Source organism: Anas platyrhynchos, chromosome 15 (genome assembly GCF_047663525.1).
Source record: "Anas platyrhynchos isolate ZD024472 breed Pekin duck chromosome 15, IASCAAS_PekinDuck_T2T, whole genome shotgun sequence".
Taxonomy (NCBI): Eukaryota; Metazoa; Chordata; class Aves; order Anseriformes; family Anatidae; genus Anas; species Anas platyrhynchos.
Window position 1 is genome coordinate 19,407,108 of NC_092601.1, and position 18,725 is coordinate 19,425,832.

At 62.5% G+C, this 18,725-nt stretch overlaps 2 protein-coding genes across 2 annotated transcripts; one reads left to right on the forward strand and one right to left on the reverse strand.

Moving 5' to 3' along the window:
- The first annotated feature begins 35 nt into the window (after positions 1 to 35).
- Positions 36 to 5,520, forward strand: PLK1 (polo like kinase 1). The gene is made up of 10 exons (XM_027468741.3): positions 36 to 585; positions 666 to 834; positions 944 to 1,088; positions 1,573 to 1,666; positions 2,213 to 2,432; positions 2,743 to 2,901; positions 3,119 to 3,196; positions 3,694 to 3,848; positions 4,312 to 4,494; positions 4,773 to 5,520. The coding sequence occupies exons 1-10, from the start codon at positions 205 to 207 to the stop codon at positions 4,977 to 4,979; spliced, it is 1,791 nt and encodes a 596-aa protein (XP_027324542.1). The 5' UTR covers positions 36 to 204; the 3' UTR covers positions 4,980 to 5,520.
- Positions 5,521 to 5,844: 324 nt separating this feature from the next.
- On the reverse strand, positions 5,845 to 18,652 carry ERN2 (endoplasmic reticulum to nucleus signaling 2). Its single transcript, XM_038186771.2, has 22 exons — positions 18,491 to 18,652; positions 15,823 to 15,940; positions 15,556 to 15,589; positions 14,883 to 14,955; positions 14,585 to 14,657; positions 14,330 to 14,452; positions 14,013 to 14,114; positions 13,460 to 13,718; positions 13,182 to 13,260; positions 12,949 to 13,099; positions 12,359 to 12,480; positions 11,977 to 12,153; positions 11,594 to 11,843; positions 11,137 to 11,227; positions 10,503 to 10,692; positions 10,039 to 10,138; positions 9,698 to 9,897; positions 8,798 to 8,945; positions 8,558 to 8,685; positions 8,143 to 8,266; positions 7,822 to 7,889; positions 5,845 to 7,750 (listed from the first exon to the last, which is right to left on the reverse strand). Exons 1-22 carry the CDS (start codon positions 18,545 to 18,547, stop codon positions 7,559 to 7,561), a joined length of 2,859 nt encoding a protein of 952 aa, XP_038042699.1. The 5' UTR covers positions 18,548 to 18,652; the 3' UTR covers positions 5,845 to 7,558.
- Positions 18,653 to 18,725: the final 73 nt, after the last annotated feature.

Here is an 18,725-nt window from a genome sequence, read left to right on the forward strand (position 1 = left end):
CGGCGTGGATTTTAAATCCTCGCGGCCAATGGGCAGCGCCCGCGGCCCGTAACGGCCGGGTTTGAATCCGCCGCGCGCCGCCCCCGGCAGCACCGGCACCGCTCCCACAGCGCCCGGGCCCCGGCAGCACCGGCACCGGCAGCGCCGCTCCCCCCGGTCCCGCTCCGATCGGCCCCGCTCCTCCCGTCCCGTCCCGGTCCCGCCATGAGCGCTGCGGGTGCGCGGCCGTCCCGGGCGGCGGTGCCGGCGGAGGCGGCTCGCGGAGGCTCCGCGGCGGCGGCGGGCGGCAAGGAGGTGCCGAAGGTGCTGGTGGACCCGCGGACGCGGCGCAGTTACCTGCGGGGCCGCTTCCTGGGCAAGGGCGGCTTCGCGCGCTGCTACGAGCTGGCCGAGGCCGAGAGCCGCGAGGTGTTCGCGGGCAAGGTGGTGCCCAAGGCGCTGCTGGTGAAGCCGCACCAGAAGGAGAAGATGTCCATGGAGATCGCCATCCACCGCAGCCTGGCGCACCGCCACGTCGTCGGCTTCCAGAGCTTCTTCGAGGACGCCGACTTCGTCTACGTGGTGCTGGAGCTCTGCCGCCGCAGGGTGAGAGCCGGGGGGGGGCACGGGGATGGGGATGGAGGGGGGTTGGGGGGGTTCTACCGGGCGCTGACCGTGTCCCGCAGTCGCTGCTGGAGCTGCACAAGCGGCGGAAGGCGCTGAGCGAGCCCGAGGTGCGCTACTACCTGCGCCAGACCATCCTGGGCTGCCAGTACCTGCACAGCCACCGCGTCATCCACCGAGACCTCAAGCTGGGCAACCTCTTCCTCAGCGACGACATGGAGGTGAAGATCGGTAGGTGCCACGACGCCCCGCTGCGCCCCTGCCGCCGTCCTGCAGCCAGAACCAGCCAGCTGGGCGCTCCCTGCTCACACTCCCACCTCCCTCTCCCTCTCTCCCCAAGGTGACTTTGGCCTGGCCACCAAGGTGGAGTACGATGGCGAGCGCAAGAAGACCCTGTGTGGGACTCCCAACTACATCGCCCCAGAGGTGCTGGGCAAGAAGGGGCACAGCTTTGAGGTAGACATCTGGTCCATCGGCTGCATCATGTGAGTAAACGTCTCTTGGCTGGCCGTGGTACCTGCTGGGCGTGGGGCTGGGCAGTCCCTGTGGTCTAGGTCTTGTTGGCCCCGTGAGGTCTTGGTGTGCGCTGGAGCTTTGGATTTGTTACCAGAGTACATGTTACAGGGCTGAGCGCTGCTGCCAGCCTGCACCTGACCTCCCAGGTGCTCTGCACACACAGTGCATGTCTGTAGACTCGTGTGCTATGCAGCAGGGCTGTCTGGAGGCCTTTTCCCAGCAGTCCTCACTTCTAACCGGGGCTTTCTCCAGATCCCAGCTTCCCTTTTCATGGCAGGCAGGAACCAGGGGCAGTAGCGTAACTGCCAGCTCTGTTGTGCTTACAGTGCTGTGTGTTCCCTCTGCCCAGAAAATTGCAGGATGTACTTATGGTGGGATTCCTGCTGTGCACAAGTCTTGTCTCTTTGCTGACTTATGTAAAACTGACGCACATCTCTGTCTGCAAACACACAGGTACACTCTGCTGGTGGGAAAACCACCTTTTGAAACCTCCTGTCTGAAAGAAACGTACATCCGAATTAAGAAGAACGAGTATACTATTCCCAAGGTATGATGCTTCCCACGGGTGGATCTGTTCACCTTGCAGCTATTCTTGCATCCTGTTTTTGGCACTTCAGTGGGCTCTCGTCTGATGGCACAGCAGCTCTTATTGCAGCGTGCTCGGAGGGGATTGTCTCAGGTGGTGGTAGAACGAATCTGTAGGGCCAGCTTCTTCCTGAGGGGCCAGCAGCACCTTCTTGATTCAGAAAATCTGAGCTGGGTGCTTGGTATGTGAGGTTCGATGGATTTGCTCAAGTCCAGCTACAGATGAGGCCTGGGCCAAGTCCCATCTCATCCTGCTGCTCTCAGCTTGGTTTTGCTAAAGACCAAGTTGAATTTTAATGACTAAGCTGAGTTTTAGCTTTGAATGCTGACAGAAAGCCACTCTCCATACCGGTGTCACTGTTTCCCCAGGTTTGCATCCTGCTTGCCTGACCAGCACGAGAGCTCTGCTCTGAGCAGAGCTTTGCCTGTGTTGTGCACCCAGCACCTTTGCTGCTAGCGTGTGCTTGTCCCCAACCCTTATCTGTGATCTCCGGCTCTCTCCTCTTAGCACATCAACCCTGTAGCTGCTAACCTCATTCAGAAGATGCTAAGGTCAGACCCTGCCACACGCCCGACTATCGACGAGTTGCTGAACGACGAGTTCTTCACCTCGGGGTACATCCCCAGCCGCTTGCCCACCAGCTGTCTCACCATCGCACCGAGGTTTTCAATCGCTCCCAGCGCGCTTGAACTGAACGGGCGAAAGCCGCTGACTGCACTCAACAAAGGTAAGTGCAAGCGAGGACTATGGATGCAGCACTGGGTGAGAGCCTGCCTGGCTTCCAGCAGCATCCAGACCCATCAGTGGGGAACGTGGTGCTGCCTCCTGCTGTTCTCCCAATTCTTCTGAAAACTGGAGCATTTTGTGACTGAGAGTCCTTGCTCTTTACCCAGAACCAAAGCAGGGATGAAGTGCTTGCACTAGCTTCAGCTATGTGGTATATAAGGTGTTCCTTACAGCTAGGGTAGGATGTAAATCTGGTGCTCTTAAAAACCTACTTTCTGGTCATGCCTCTGCAATCTTCTTTCTTGGCCCAGGACCAGACAGCCCTGCAGTAGAGAACTTGCCTGAAAAAGAAGATGTAGCTGGGCTGCGGGAGCTAGGAGACACAATTGCCTGTCATTTAGCTGACATGTTACAGCAGCTGACTGCAGTCAACTCAGCCAAACCCTCCGAGAGAGTGGCAGTGAGACAAGGTGAGTCTGGCTGGGGACAATCCCACAGGCACTGGCCTTCTTGGATAACTTCTGTCATTCTGTTGTCTGAAGTGAGGGTGCCAACTGACCTCAACTTCTACCTGGAAGGCTGAGAGGCAATGTAGAAGCTACTCACCTTCCTCTTGGCCTTGCTTGCTTGTTGTGGTGCACATGATGGCCTGAAATGTCTTCTAACAAACTCCTTTCCTCTTTGCAGAAGAAGCTGAAGACCCAGCCTGCATTCCCATCTTCTGGGTTAGCAAATGGGTGGACTACTCAGATAAATATGGTCTAGGTAAATAATACGGTGGCAATACTTCAGCCTCTTGTGATTTCTGAAGCAGCTGGGAGGATGCTCTGATTTGGGCATGGTATAGGTCTGGTTCTTTAATCAACTTATTCACGTGGGGTTGGGTTCAAGACCACTGCCAGGAACATTACCAAACAGTGAAACCAGAGTAGCTGTCACTGAATGTCCTCCCTGGCTACTTTAAGAGTGGCAAACAGCTGTGTTGCATGATCCCATGCATCCAGGGTGGCTCGACTTGCTCTGCAGAGGGCATGTGTACTCAGGGTGGGAGTTGAAGTTGCTTCTGCAGCAGATGGTGCAACAAGGGAGGATAAGTCCAGAGGAGGAAAAGTGCCTCCTAGCCCTTGGTGAAGAGGAGGATCTTTAGGCTCAGTGGGGTAGCTGTTGGGGAAGCCCCAGATAACACAATCCTCCGCCTCTGTATTTCATATAACCGGGGGTCCCATGCATGTGATGGTCTAACAGGCTCTCTTTTGAACTAGGTTATCAGCTGTGTGACAACAGCGTTGGGGTTCTCTTCAATGACTCCACTCGTCTCATCATGTACAACGATGGGGACAGCTTGCAGTACATTGAGCAAAACAACACCGAGTCCTATTTCACTGTGAGATCCTACCCCTCTGCCTTGAACAAGAAGGTCAGTCCTGGGGACAGGAGCCCTTGCTGGTGGGTGGCTGCTCCTGGTGAGACTTCTGCCAGCCATATTGGGCTTTGCTGCAGGGTGGGCTCTACAGAGAAACATCTGTGACTCGGGGGTGCTTGCGTTCTGCAGGCTTCCTCTTGGCTGGTAAAATGTGGCCTGAAAGAAAAACACTGGCTGCCTGCACTGTGTATTTCTAGTTGCTAACTGAGGCTCATTTATGAGCAGTTTCACAGAAATGAGCACTCACAAGACTTAAATGGACTGAGGTGTTCAGCAAAATGAGTCTCAAGTATCACCAGAGTTAACTTTGTTGTATGAAAACTTGCATAAACTTGTGCAGTGACCACTCACTCTGAAAGGCATAAGGAGTCTCTGGGTCTGTGACAGCAGCCCATTGCCCTCCACAGATAGCAAGGGTCATCCTCAGCCTGTCTTTCATAGCCTCTTCTGTCTGCAGATAACACTATTGAAATACTTCCGGAACTACATGAGCGAGCACTTGCTGAAGGCAGGTGCTAACATCACACCTCGGGAAGGAGATGAGCTTGCACGTTTACCCTACCTCTGCACGTGGTTCCGGACCCGTAGTGCCATCGTCCTGCACCTCAGCAACGGCACCGTGCAGATCAACTTCTTCCAGGTGAGGATGTTGCTTCAACTCTGCCAGGCCTGTAGCTCTAGCTGATCAAACAGCCCTGCTGCACGCAGCGCTGCACGGCAAGACAGCGATCCCAGCAGGGGGCTATAACCTGAGATGAAGCCTTGCCCAGTGAACGTAGCACTGGAAAGCTCCCTGCTCTGCTTGCTGGTACCTAAACCATCCAGTGGCTCGTAGCTTGCCAGGTGGCTGTTCCCTCCAGTAGAAGTTTCACCAGGGAGCAGTGTGCTCAGGACTGACCCTGTGTTCTCTCCCTACAGGACCACACCAAAGTCATCTTGTGCCCTCTCATGGCTGCTGTCACATACATAGATGAGAAACGGGACTTCCGCACGTACAAGCTGAGCCTCATTGAGGAGCACGGATGCTGCAAGGAGCTGGCCAGCCGACTACGCTACGCTCGCACCATGGTGGAGAAACTCCTCAGTTCAAAGTCTGGCTCAACCCGTGTGAAAGCCTCTGCTTAGGTCTTGGTCTTGATGGAATCAACATCAGTGCCAAACTGGCCTGGCTGTGGACAGGGAAGTCTGTTAGCATCCCTCCTTGTACTGTAAGCTGCCATCACCTGGCTGGGCTTCTGCTCCTGGGGATGGCCTAGCTGCCCTCAGGGGAGCCCCGATGCTGTGAGGAATGGTCCTGTGTTCACTGTGAGCGGTGCACAGAGGGGCTTCTTGCTCCTCCCTCCCCATACAAAGTCTATTTTTTTTAATTGCATATATAGTCTTTTTTCATAATTTCCAAAAGCTTGACTCAGAACAACCCTCTTGTTGGAGGTTCTTGGGCCTTCTGATGAGACAAAGTGTGGGGTTCTCCCCAGAACTATCATGTAAGTTTATGTGTACATGTCTGCCTGATGCTCCAGGCTCGTTCCATTTTGTAGCAGCGTAACTAAGATATTTAACATGCCCCAGTTGGGACTGAGCAGTCAGCCTTTTAATACTGAACTTGGTCTACATGAAAACTAAACTTTTGTATATTGCATAACTTGATTAAAGATTGTTTGCTGTAGTGTCTGGCTCGTCTTGACTCCCTTTAGCTCCTTGTAAGAGAAGTAGCAGCATGCTACTTCCAGCTTTCCCCCCTGCATCCCCTGACCAAGACCGGTCACCTTCAGGAGTTTGTCCTGTGTGCTTCCAAACAGCCTCAGCCTGGGCTGAGCCCTGGGCTTTCCCTTTGGCTACACCAAAATAAACAAGGAACCTGTAGGCCAGCAGTTAGAAAAGGTTTTCCCCACCTTCCCCTTTTCTATTTGATCAGCTCTATTTACAACGTGAAATAGAGCCACAAGTGTGGCTGCACAGTTAACAAAATCAAAATGTACCAGCTTGTTTCTAAGCAGAAAAAGCTTTTTATTTTTTATAACACTTTATACAAAATGTTCTATGCTGTACACTGTTCTGAAAATAATAGATCTGTGGATCATCCCCCAGGTAACCAACACCCACACCCCAGCAGAGAGGAATTTAGGCTGTATCACAAAGGTCGTGCTGTCCAGAGAGGACGGCCTGGCCAGGGGCTCCTGGGCTGGGTTCCCCTTGGCACTGTCAGCTTAGGGCAGCTCTGGGGAGCTCCAGGCAGTGAAGTCTGCAGCTGCCGTGTGTGCGAGGAGGCAGAGCTGCGGCCACATCAGCTTCCAGGCTGCTTGCAGGCCCTACGGGTGCTTCACCCTTGGCAAGGCTTGCAAGAGACAGGGGCTTGACCTCAGCCCCAGGAGGTGCCATGAACCAGAACGTCCTTGGGGAACGCACCCTGGGCAGCACGTGGCTGTGAGCCTGTGCTGCTGCCATCACTCCAGGCCTGGAGAAGCCGGGGGGCTGCAGGCACCGGACTGAGTTCAGAGGGCAAGGATCAGCAGGGGAGGTTTCCCTCTTGCTTGCCTTCCTTTATGTCCTGAGCAAACTGCCTGCAAACAGCAGCATGGCACTTCTGCAGTACAAACAGCTCCTGCTCTGAGTACTAACGGGTATCTGGCCTAAAAACAGGCTACTGCTCACCAGGAGGGAGAAAAACCTTTTCCTCAGCCAAGCTGAGATAAAAACACTTCATTATCAGGATTGTGCTGGAGGCCCCAAGCCTCCCCCCAGGGCTGGCCGTGCTGTGTCCTCTGCAGGCCCGATGCAAAGAGCATGGCCAGAGCCCTGGGAGCGATGCTAGATGCTGATCTGCTCGCCCTCAGCTGGGACGAAGGCCCTCATCCAGCATCAGGACTGCTGTGTCGGTCCTCCCGGTCAGCCCTGTGCGTTAACGGGCTCAGACTGCTCCCCCACAGGCACTCAGCCCGGGAGGGACCACGGGAAGGACGCATGCTGAGCCTCTGAGGAGCTGGCTGCGGGCCCACACAGCAGTCAGGCTGTCAAGGTTCCTTGGGCTACTCCCAAGAAAATTCTTTCAACGTCTTTTTTTTTTTTTTCCTGACTTCTCAAAGTACTGCCTTTGCAGTAGAGCTACTCTGTTCTCTGACAGCAGGGTCTTCAGGCTCCTGAGCCTGACCACGGCCCTTGGGGCTCAGCAGACCAAGGAGAGCCAGCCCCAGGCCAGCCCCCGCTGCCCGCACCCCTGGGGGTGCCGGGTCCCCAGTCCCAGACCCAGTCCCAGACCCTCCCTCCCCAGCCGGGGCAGCTGTGCACAGGGCAGACGGGTGCCAGGGAGCCCATGGCCGGTGGCTGGGCTGCTGGATGAGGGGCACAAGGCAGTGTGCCTGGTGCTCAGCACACGGTGCCTCCGGCCTTCTCAGAGAGATGGCCCCCAGAGTCCCTGTGCCCAGCAGCAGCCGAGCTCCCCGACAGCCAAGGGCCATGCAGGGACCCCAGCAGGGACTCCCCGCAGGAGCCCCCTTCCCCCTGAGCCAGGGCAGGACAGGGCACGGGGGCTGCAGCACAGCCGCTGCAGCAAAATCCCATCAAAGTCACCCCAAAAGGGGCAGTGCCCCAACAAGCGCTGCTTCAGCTGCAGAGATGGGAGACGGGCGCTGGCGCCCCACCTGCCGGGAGCCCGGCACCCCGAGGAGCCGCAGCCCCCCGCTGCCGAGCCCCGGCACGGAGCCCCCTCACCTCCCCGCACCGCCCGGCTCCGGGACGTAGTAGGGGCGGAAGAGCCGCTCGCGGGCACAGAGCCGCATGGTGCTGTGCGCGTGCAGCAAGAGCCGCGGGAAGCGGGAGGTGAAGTACTGCACGAAGCCTTCGGGGACGGCGCCCAGCGCCTCCTGCACGTCGGCGGGCAGCTCGTGGTAGTGATGCTTCTGCGGGACAGAGGGCTTGGTGAGGGGCGGCTGGATCAGCACGCAGCCTGGCTGTGGGGCAGGGGCCGTACCTTGTTCCTCATGGCCCGCAGGAGGTCGCGCACCGAGCCGCCCTTGTAGGTGCGGAACTTCCGCAGGTCTGGGGAGAAAGCAGAGCAGAGGGGTGAGTGCCTCTTGGAAGCCAGAGCCCTGCAGGAGCCCCTGCCCTGGGCAGGGGTCACTGCCCTGCTCTGCCCTTCCAAGGGCTGCATCTTTATCCCCCTGGATTTTGGCTCCCGGACACCTGGAGGTGCCCCATGGCCAAATGGCACCAGGCGCAGAACGCTCCATGCCCTGCGTGCTCCTGCATGGAGCAGGACGGCACTGCGGGAGCCCAGAGCCCGTGCTCCTACCTGTCTGCAGCGGGAGGGAGATGTGCATCCTCCAGTTCGTCCTCACCACCGAGCGGCCCCCCGTCTCCAGCGCCGTCACAATGGGTCCCTCGGCTGGCTCCTTCTCGATGCGGTCACTGATGTCCTGTGCCAGAGAGCAGGGACTGGCACTGGTCCCATGCCCGCCCCGGCCAGCACCAGTGCACAGAGCTGCAGGGATGGGGGGGCACACAGCGCATCCAGCATGGGAGGGGATTAGTGCTGACCCCAAACCGGGGGAACAGGGGAACAGCCCTTGCAAAAGTAGCTCAAAATGAGCACGGTGAATACACGTGGGTGTTCCCAGCCCTTTTTCAGACCACCTGCAGCCCACACGGTGCCAGCTGTGCTCAGAGCACACCTACGGGCACTGCCCAGCTGCACTCAGCACTCTCACCTGGAAGAACTGCAGCTGCTTCTCTGCACTCCAGAAGAAGGGGTGCATAAGGACCACGGGGGCCGAGGGGCGCTTCTGGGGCTCGCCACTGATCATTGACACAATCAGCTCTCTCGCAACGACCTTGTCTTGAATGCAAAACAGGAGCAAGCACTAAGCGAGGCCACAGGGAGGACGGGCCACGCCGCACAGCCTGGCACGGGGCGGCTGCTGCAGGCATCAGCCTCCGGGCAGCCTCACCGTGCGCCTCCTCCTGCAGGCAGGGCAGCTGGTAAGTGCCCGCCAGGATGTTGGCCTGGCGCCGCAAGCTGTCCCCGAAGGGGTGCTGCCCTCCCGACACCACGTAGTAGAAGACGCAGCCGGCTGAGAAGATGTCCACAGCACACGTCTGCAAGACACAGAGGGGGAGATGGGACCCTCGCAGCAGAGGGCGAGGAGAGCTTTACACCCCCGCCTTTCCATGTGAACGCCCGGTTGTTAGCTACAGCTTTAGCCAGGCAGCAACACCGAGACACTGCGGCACTGCTGGGAAGTGCGAGGCACGAGGGCTCCTGCCTGCCGAGCTCTCCAGAGCTGGGTCGGTCTCTCCCTAGGCCAGCGATGCCCCCAGCACCTCGACTCCTCATCAGGGAAGAAGTTTCAGGGACACTGACACAAGCCAGGACTCCACAGCCAGATGAACACGGGAGAGCTGCTGCCTTAAATGTCTGCAGGCTGATCCTAGCACGAGGGTACGTGAAGCGCGTTGCCAAAAGCAGCCCGTGCCCTGCCAGGCCCATCAGCAACCAGCTCCCAGCAGGAACAGGATCAATCCCCGGGGCCAAACAGACACACAGTCACCACCACCACACGCCCCACGCTTCCAAGCACCAGAGCCAAGCGTCGGAGGGCCGCGATGGGGCTGCGGCCTCGCCAGGCCCTGGGCTCTGCCTCTCCATGGCGAAGGGGAGCACAGCAGGAGGCGGCTGCTGCCCTGGCGGTGTGCACTGCTGCTGCGCTCGGGCTGGCTTTGGCTCTCAGAGCTCTGGTCTTAATTGTGCATCTCAGCGGCACACCGCAAGGCTGCTGCAAGCAAGGACGCTGCAAAGAAAGGCTCAAGGAGCACGCGAAGCAGGACGGAGTTGTCCACAGCTCACTGACGGGGTTCTCCTTCGGGGCCTCCTGCAGCACCTCGGGCGCAATCCACCCCTCGGTGCCGGGGATGCCGGAGCGCAGGCTGAAGCTGTGCCGCCCCCCCTGGAGCTTCTTGCACAGGCCGAAGTCAGAGATGACGGCTCGGATCTGCCCGTGGCTATTCGGGACAGAGATGAGGATGTTACAGGGCTTCAGGTCGCGATGAACTGCAAGAGACAGACGGCAGCGTTACCTGCAGGCGTGGCCCCGTGCCGCAGGGCTGATGCCAGAGGTGCTGCTGGGGTGAGCAGGGCTGCAGCACATCTCCTGCATGCCCAGCCGCTCCCAACAGGACGCTGCCCTCTTACCGATGTTGAGGGAGTGCAGGTGTGCCAGGCCTGACATGGTCTGGTGCAGGACAGACACCGGGTCCAGGCTGCGCCGGTTGAAGCTGGGGCTCTCCACGTACTGGAAACGGGGAGACAGAAAGATGTGCACTGAGGGCTGAGGGCCCGGGCAAACAAGGCAAGGCTGGGCAGGAGAAGCTTCTCACTAGGCTGACGGAGGTGGAAGATGAGGGTTCAGATGTACGAGCCCACTCAGAGGCCACCCCGTGCCCGAGGCCCATCTCCAGGCTGCCCAGCCGGCGGCTGCAGCACATCGCCCTCACTGCCCCTCCGCCAGGGCTCCCAACCAGAACTGCCGGCTGCACGCCCCCAGCCCCTGCAGGGCCTCACTAGCGGGATGGGAGAAACTGGGAGCCTTCCCCTGGGGACCTGCTGTGTGGCGGGGACGGGGCAGGCAGACCTTGAGGTGCGAGGTGCGGGCTCACCTCCTGCAGCGTGGCAGAGCAGAGCTCGATGGCGATGTAGTGGAACTGCTTGTCCCGCTCGGTGCAGAAGTAGCGCACGACGTGGGGGTGCTCGTCCGACTCGCGGAGCAGCTGCACCTCCCGGTCCACCAGGTGGAAACACTCAGGCAGGAGGCGCTTCACGGCCACGCTGCGGCCATCGAAGTGTCCCCTGTGTGCACACCTCCGGTGATGGCAGTGCCCACCACCACCAGGCACTGCAGAGCCCAGCGCTGCAGAGGCACGGCCCAGACGGGCTCTGGGCGATGCCAGGCTCGTCCCTCAGCCCCCTCAGCACAGGAGCAATGCCCGGAGCCACGAGCAGGCAGAAATCTCTGCAGCGAGCAGGGCACCAGGGGTTCAGGTGATCGTTGTTGCAGGAAAACAACATCCCTGGCTTTTTACTGTGGTTGGCCTGGGGGAAGGCACTGCTGGCAGAGCCATGGGAACTTTCTGGGTCGGTTTGATAAGGGCTGGCTGAGGGGGAGGCAGCAGCGCTCCCACAAACACCTCTGCACTGCCCAGATGCCCGGCGGGGAAGGTGCCTGCCACAGAGCTGTGCTGGTGGCTCCCAGGCAGCAGTGGAGGCTGAGCAGGCATCCCAGGTGCCACCCACCTGAAGACAAAGGTTCCTCCAGCTCCGTGGCCCAGCACATCCTTGGGGTTAAAAGAAACTTTCCCAACTACGATCACGTCTGGTTCCGCATCTGCAAAGACAGGCAGCCTTCAACCTATAAGCGTCAGTCAGTCCTATATGAAGGGCATGCTGTTCAGTAACCCCCTGGTTGTTTCCTGGGCCCTACAACTCCTCCTCCGCAGCCCATCCCTGTCCAACACCAGCACTTGCATCTCCACCCCCTCAGCTGCAGCAATCTCCTCTGCAGGGCCTCTGCTCCTGCTTTGGCTGACACCACCTGCCCAGCCTCTTCTCAGCCTCCACAAGCCTCCAAGGTGTGGATTTGTTTTTCTGAGAGGTTCCACATTGTGGAGGAGACGTGGGCATTCCCACAAGGGGCTGCTGGCCCCCAGGACAGAGCACCCCTCAGTCCCTTCCCATTCCCACCAGCACGCACCTCCAGCAGCTGCCGGCACAGCCGGCTCCAGGCCGCCCACCCCGTTGGCTGGGTCCTTCAGGTGGGCAGAGCCCGAGCTCTGCGAGTGCCAAGATGCGCGTCCCTGGCTCCCCTCTGGCTCCCTGGGCTCCCCAAGGATGCCCTCGCCAGAGACCCGGGGCGGGAGCAGCATCTCCTGCTGCTGCTGCTGCAAGAGCTGAATTTGCTTCTCCAGCTGCTGCTGCTGCGCCTCGTGCTGCCTCTGCAGTTTCTGGAGCACAAAGAACAAAACGGCCTCAGCCGCTGGGAGCCCCGTGGAGCCCCGTGCACCGGCACTGCTCCGGCACAAGCAGCTTCCAGCCCCGCAGCAGGCAGGCGGGCGCGGGGGTGAGGAGCCCACGCACCGTGAGGAGCAGCAGCAGGATGCCCCCGCCCAGCAGGGCACTGCCAAGGACGCCCAGCACCATGTCCCAGCTGCCGGACTCGGGGTACACCTCCACCTGCTCCCTGCTGGCATCGGGTGGAGGCTGCTCATCGCTGCTCCGCACGGCCGGCTCCTCCACGCTGCTCGGGGCCAGGAACTGCAACACAGGAGGGGGGACGCTGGGGCTGTACGGCAGGGACCTCCAGGCACTCGGGCTCCCTCACCTCCCAGCTGAGCCCCGAAGCTGGGTGGTGCACAGGACCCTCCTGCACCACCCTGGATGGCCCCGACCCTCCTGCAGCCCTGCACAGCCCAGGACTCCCCCATGCAAAGCAGCGACCTGGCAGGGCCCCGCCGCTCACGTTGTCAAACACGGTCCTGGCCGGGGAGCTCCGGGGAATGATGGTTTCTGTCGTCTTCCTCAGGTTCTCCGGGAAGGCTCTAAGCATGGTGGTGTGGACCACAGGAGGCAGCTCGTGGTGCCCTGGGGCGAGAGGAAGGCAGAGCTGAGGTGGCCACCACCCGGCCTCTGGGCACAGCTTCAGCCCGCTCATCCGTGTGGCGTGGGCTCGCCAGGCAGCTGTGGTGTCCCGGGGAAGGGCAGCAGAAAAAGCCACAGCTACAGCCTGCCGGCCCCGTCCAGAGATGAGACCTGGAGCAGCAGCAGCCAGCGGAGAAAAGCACAGGGCGAGACCCCCTGCCCCCTCAGGCAGCACGTGGCCTGCCCCTCTGGGCCACCCTGACACCGGCTTCATTTCCAAACACCGCCACAGCCGGGCCTCTGCTGCCCCTCGCTGCAAGCGCGGCCACAGAGCGAGCACCACAGCCATGGGCATGGGAAGGGTCAGGGCCCCTGCACAGCCTGGGGAGGGGTAGGGCTGTGACCCCAGGCAGAGCCATCGCAGTCCCTGGGGATGAACCACAGCCCCTGGGGCCCGCCGCGGGTCCGCACCTATCAGCAGCCACTGGTTGCGCATGGAGGTGATGCTGCCCTGCGGGTACTTGACGTCGGTGCTGGGAGTGATCTCGCACTCTCCCGACTCCCTCATGGTCACGTCGTCCGTGGTGGGGCCGTCGATCCTGGCCAGCGTGATGCCCTGCGGCTGGAGGACGGGGCGGTGGGGCCGTGCCACGTGCCAGGGCTCCCCCAGCACAGGGAGCCCCCGGGGCGGCGAGGACACTCACCACCAGCGCCACGCTGTCGTGGACCAGTGAGGTCAAGGCGTAGAAGCTGGCTGCGTGCTTCCCCACGTAGAGCGCAGGCCTGTAAGGCAGGGAAAGAGTCAGCCCCTGAGCCTGAGCGGCGTGACACCACCAGGCATCACATCCAGCGTCCCCAGTGCCATCCTCGGGTTGTGACACCCATGGGTGCTCTGCCCCAGAACGAAGCCACCCCTGCCCGGAGCCTCCCCCGCAGGGCCCCGCAGCCGCAGCCCCCTCCCCGCAGCCCCCCGGCCACATACAGCAGCTGGGTCTTGGTGGCCGTGAAGTCCTTCACGGTCTGGCTCCCCCTGATGAGGTGGATGTCCTGCGAGTGGAAGGTGAGGTAGCGCAGCGTCTCCATGGCCAGGTTGAGGTGGGGGACGCGGCGGAGGCTGTCTTGGTGCCACAGGTAGATGCCGACCACGGGCGAGCCGTAGTTGTGCGCCCACAGGACCTCCCCGCTCTCCTTGTCCAGCGTCACCACCAGCCCGTCCCCGCTGGAGGCGAAGTGTGACATCTCTGGACAGGGACAGACGGAGCGGGCGCTGCAGGCTGCCAGGCAGGAGCGCTCCGGGGAGACCCCACGCGTCCGGCAGCAACCCAGGGCGTGCTCCAAGGGGCACGGTGACCATCCCCGGGCCAAGCAGGGCCAGCCATGCCAGAGGGGCGCGTGCCACTTGGCACGGAGCCATGGCCTCGTCACTGCCATGCAGACGAGCCCTGGCACAGCAGGGCTGACCCAGCAGCCACTTTCCCCGGTGACCAGCAGGGCCTGGAGCCGCAGGTGCCTGCCAGAGGCGAGCAGCGACTCACTGTAGGGGTAGGACTCCTCACAGAGCGGCGCCGAGTAGTCGGAGTAGGTGGCGTTCCAGCGCAGCTCCCGCGACTTGGTGTCGTACATGGTGATGACGTACTCTGCGGAGAGAGCAGGGCCGCAGGGTCACAGCGTGCTGCGGGAAGGGGCAGCGGGGGGAACGCAGTGGGGCCAGCCCAGCCCCAGCACATCGGGGTTACCGAGCCTAACAGCGGGGCAGGCTGCTGGGGAGCCCCAGCCTCCCTGGGCAGCCCGGGTCCCCACGGGGCGGGCAGACAGCCCAGCACAGGTACACGACAAAGTAAGGCTGGCTTACGGGTACGGCCGATGTAGAGCAGGGGACTGGAGGGGCACAGCCCATCCGAGGCCTCCGTTGAGAGCGTGGTCTGCTTCTCCCCTGACTTGGGGTCCACAACGAACCAGGTGTCCTGCTTCTTCCCTGCGAACAGAAGCACATCCACACCGTGCCGTACACCTCCAGGGCCCTGCGCTCTTCTCTCTCCCTGCAGCCACTCTGCTGGGCCCCCTCCCCACCTCAGCCCGGGTGGGCCCTGCGGCGGGGCTCTGGTACCTGTGTAGAGCACACCGTCCGAGCTGCGGCACGGCGAGGACTGCACCAGCTCCGGGATGGTGAACGGGAGCTTCTGCAACACAGACACCGAGTGGCAGCGGTGCCAGCGCAACGTCCCCCTGAGCTCAGCCCTCCTGGGGACGTGCTGCCACCAGGCTGACACCGCCAGGGTGCCCAGGGCACGCAGGAGCCTCCGAATGCCCCGAGCCTGCCCTGCCCTGCCCAGCGGCTCTGCCCAGCCCCGTGGAAGCAGAGAGGGGCAGGTGGGATGCAGGCAGCCCCCGGCCGCACTACTGACCATCAGGCCCTCCTTGTTCTTCCCTCCCAGGATGTACAGGCTGCCGTCGTTGGGGTCGGGAAGAAACGCCGGTCTGAAGAGAGGAGAGTGAAACGTGAGCCGTGCCCCACTGCTGGGCACACGCCAGTGGCTAAATAGGGGACGCAGTGATGAAACCCCTTCCGCAGCGTGCTCCAGGGTGACTCATGTCAGCGTTTAACCCTTCCCAGAAACCTCTCGCACTGGGTCTGGTGCGGGATGTACTGGTCTGCGTCCGCACAGCGCCTCGGGAGCGCGCCCGGCAGCTGCTGCCCTGCCCGCCTCAGAGGGGCTCTGCGCTTCCCTCCTTCCCCCTGCAGCTTCAGAAGGATTTAGGGGCTTTCCTCAATTTCCCTCCTACGCTTTTGTGCACAGTGGCACAGAGAGCTCGTGGGCTGCTTGCTGCACGGCTACCGCTGAGCAGCAGGGAGCAGCCGGCCCTCATCGCGTGAGGTGCTAGCAGAAGGGTGGGTTTGAGACAACGCTACGGCACGGCCTAGAAGTTTAATTTCTCTCAGGTTCTGGGTTCTTGCTGTGAATCTGCTGGGTCACCAGGGCAGCCTTGCTAGTCAGCACCTCCAGCTGCCCCCTGCACAGGCTGTAAGGCCAACAACCTGCACTGTCCCTGCCCCATCCCCGTGTGAGCCATACTCACTCTGCAACATAAACCGGCACCTGCAGAATGGGATCTGAAAAAGAGAGCGAGACGGGCACGTCAGCAGCCTATTTGCATTTCAGGCCCAGAATAGCCCCGGCCAGCAGCAGGAAATAGCCCCGCAGCAAATGCTCCCTCTGCCAGCAGCCGTGCCTGGGGCTGGAGCCGTGCCCACAGCTCTCCCCATGGTGGAGGTGCGCCGCCAGCCCCTGCTCACAGCCCGCGGGTACCCGTGCTGCGAGCAGCCCCCACCGGGCCCATCCTCACCATCCTTCAGGGTCCACTTGATGTCACCTGTGCTCTTGCTCACTGCATGGAGGTTCCCATCGAGTGTGGATATGAAGAGCAGCGTTTCGGGGACAGTCACAGCGCTGCTCTTGAGGCACTACGGACAGAAAGGGGCCCTCAGGGTGCTGCGGGGCTGGGGACGAGCCCAGGGCTGTGCCCCCAAACTGCTCCCGCTGCTCACCACTGCAGCACCCGGCTGCAGGGAAAGAGCCCAGAGGTCCCTCCTGGTCCCAAGTGAGGTGAGACCTGCCAGGAGAAGGGTTTATTCCTTGCACTGCAATCCCATCATGATTTACAGCCAAGCTTTCAAGGCAGATTTGTACAAGAACCCAAGTACACCAGGTTCTCTCATTTATTTCTTGAGCAGGTATTTCCCAGCCTGTGCTCCTGGACAGAGGCTGTACAAAGAGGTGACAACAACACGAGGAAAGCCAGGCTTCTCCCCAGGAGGTTCACATTTTGTCCAGACACCGTAACCCAGCTGGAAAAGTTTCAAGAAATTCCGCAAACCAAACAAATCTGAAAAGCACAGCTCGGGAGAGCTTTTGCGCCAGATTTCTCAACGCAGCAGGGTATTAAACCTGCTCACTCCTTCAGCCCCAGCGACAGGGGACAGCGGGGGGACCACAGCTGCCAGACACTGTCCGGAGGTGCTGTGTTGTCCCGGCCGCTGGCAAGAAGCACGGGCAGGGCCACCGGCTGAGCTCGCAGGCGGCCGTGCCTCGTGCCGCGGGTGCTGCGGGTGCTGGGTGCTGCTGACACCGGCCGGGAGCCCCGGGGCAGGGCGGCTGTGTCCCCGCTCCCCTGGGGCGCTGCATGCGCGGGGGTGGGTGCGGAGAGGCTGCGCCCAGCCACGGCTCCCGCTGCCTCCCTGAAGGTGACACCGGCAGCCCCGCCGCCCGCTCCTTCCAGAGGCGAACTGGCCGGGTGACTTTTCATGCCAGCAGCACACGGGACGCCAGCCCAGGCCTTGCAAGGCGCACGGTGACGAGAGCACAACTGCAAACCTGCTGCTAAAGGGGAGCTGCCACTCCCGCACGGTGCCCACATGGCAAACGCCAGCTCACCCGCGGTGCTCACACAGCGGCCTCGCCCCGTCAGCAAACAGGAGAGCAGCCGGCAAACAGCACGGGGAGAGAAACGGCCACCAGGAAGGCAGGGCCAGCGCAGCACCTGGGCTCCGCACCGCCAGCAACTGAGGTTGGGGGGGGCCAGGGCTCACCGTGGGCCCCTGATGGATTTGGGTTGCTCTGTACATGGCCGTGGGGGAGCGGATGGAGCACGCCACTGCCTCGGCTGCTCCCGAGGGCCTGCAGCTGATGCGCACCCCAGGGCCCTGCACGTCCCCTCCCTGCCTCGTGCCTGCTGCTCATCGCATCCTCGAACACGGAGCAGGCACAGGGCTCAGCCCGAGGACCTGGACAGGTGAAGGAGCAGGAACCGGCACTGCTCCACGCGAGCACGTGCCCGTGGGGAGGAACTGGTGACAACAGAGCAGCCATGGGCCAAGAGATGCGCTCCCCTGGAGCCCGCGGCTGCTGCAATTCCTCCGGCAGCGGCACAGGCTGATGGGCATCGCGCTGCCCGCCCTGCAGCTGCTGCCCTGAGCACACTTCACAGCCACTCCCCTGCCTTTCTTCCTGCTGTGTCTGTAGGTGAGTTCAGAGCCAGCTCCCGCTGTGCCTGGAGGATGGGGGGCAGGAGGAGCAGCTGTTTCCTGCCACCCTTCTCCAGCACGGCGCAGGCTCGCCACGTCGGCTCGCCCCAGCCTCGAGGGATGGCGAGCGCTTGGCGAGGCCGAGACCCAGCAGCAGACATCCTCCAGCGAGGGTGCAGCAGGCTGCAGCCCAGCACCTAGCACTGAGCTGTGGCGTGGCCACCTGCACGGGGACCAGAACCGAGAGTGCCCCCGGGGCAGAGCCCTGCAGCCGGCACAGCTGCAGCAGCCCCTGCTCGTTGCTTGGCAGTTTCACCCACCCCTGCTGGTTTTGGTGGCAGGGCACCCAACCAGGGGCACAGCTGCCCAGCCCCAGCCCCGCTGCCCACCCCGGGAGCTGCTGCCTTCTCCCTCCTCCTGGGGGGACCCAAACTCAGCCCCCAGCGCTGGCCACCAGCAGCAGTCCTGCCCGGCCGCTGGTGCCCTGGGGCTGTTCCCTGCCCTCACTCCGAGGAGCAGCCCCGGCGCGCTGCCGGCTCGCAGAGCCCCCGGCCACGGGCGCTGCCCGCAGGACGCAGCCCCGAGGGCAGGAGGGGACGGGCCGGGGGCTCCCGGGGAAGGGCCCCGCGGCGCCGAGCAGGGGACGGCGACCCCACGGTGGGCACCGCGCGCGGCCCCGGCACCCGGCTTGGCCGAGCGGGGCTGCGGGGGGCAGCGGGCGCGCAGCGGGCAGGGGGAGGCACCGGGCAGGGGGAGGCACCGCAGCCCCCTCCCCGCCGCCCGGCTCCCCAGCAGCGCGGCCCGGCCGTGCCCCCCGACCCCCCGGCTGCCACCGGCACCCCCGGGCACCCCCGGGGGGCGGCACAGGCCGGCGTTGCTCCGCGCACCCGCGGGGTCCCGGCTCCCCGCAGGCTCCCCGCAGCCCCCGGGCGCTCCCCCCCCAGCGGGGCCGTACCGGAGCCGTCCCGGGGCCGCCCCCCAGCCCCGTACCTGTCGCGGCGCGGTGCGGAGCAGCAGCAGCAGCAGCAGCGCGGCGGGGCCGCCCATGGCCGGGGCACGGCGGAGGCGCGGGGCCGGCCCCAGCTCAGCGCCGCGCCCCGGAGCCAGCGCGGCCGGGCGGGACCAGGATGCGGCTTCCTCCCCGCCGCCCCCCCGGCACGGCCCGGCCCGGCACGGGGAAGCCCGGCCCCGGCGCTCCTTAAGGGGCTCGGACGCAGGGCAGGAG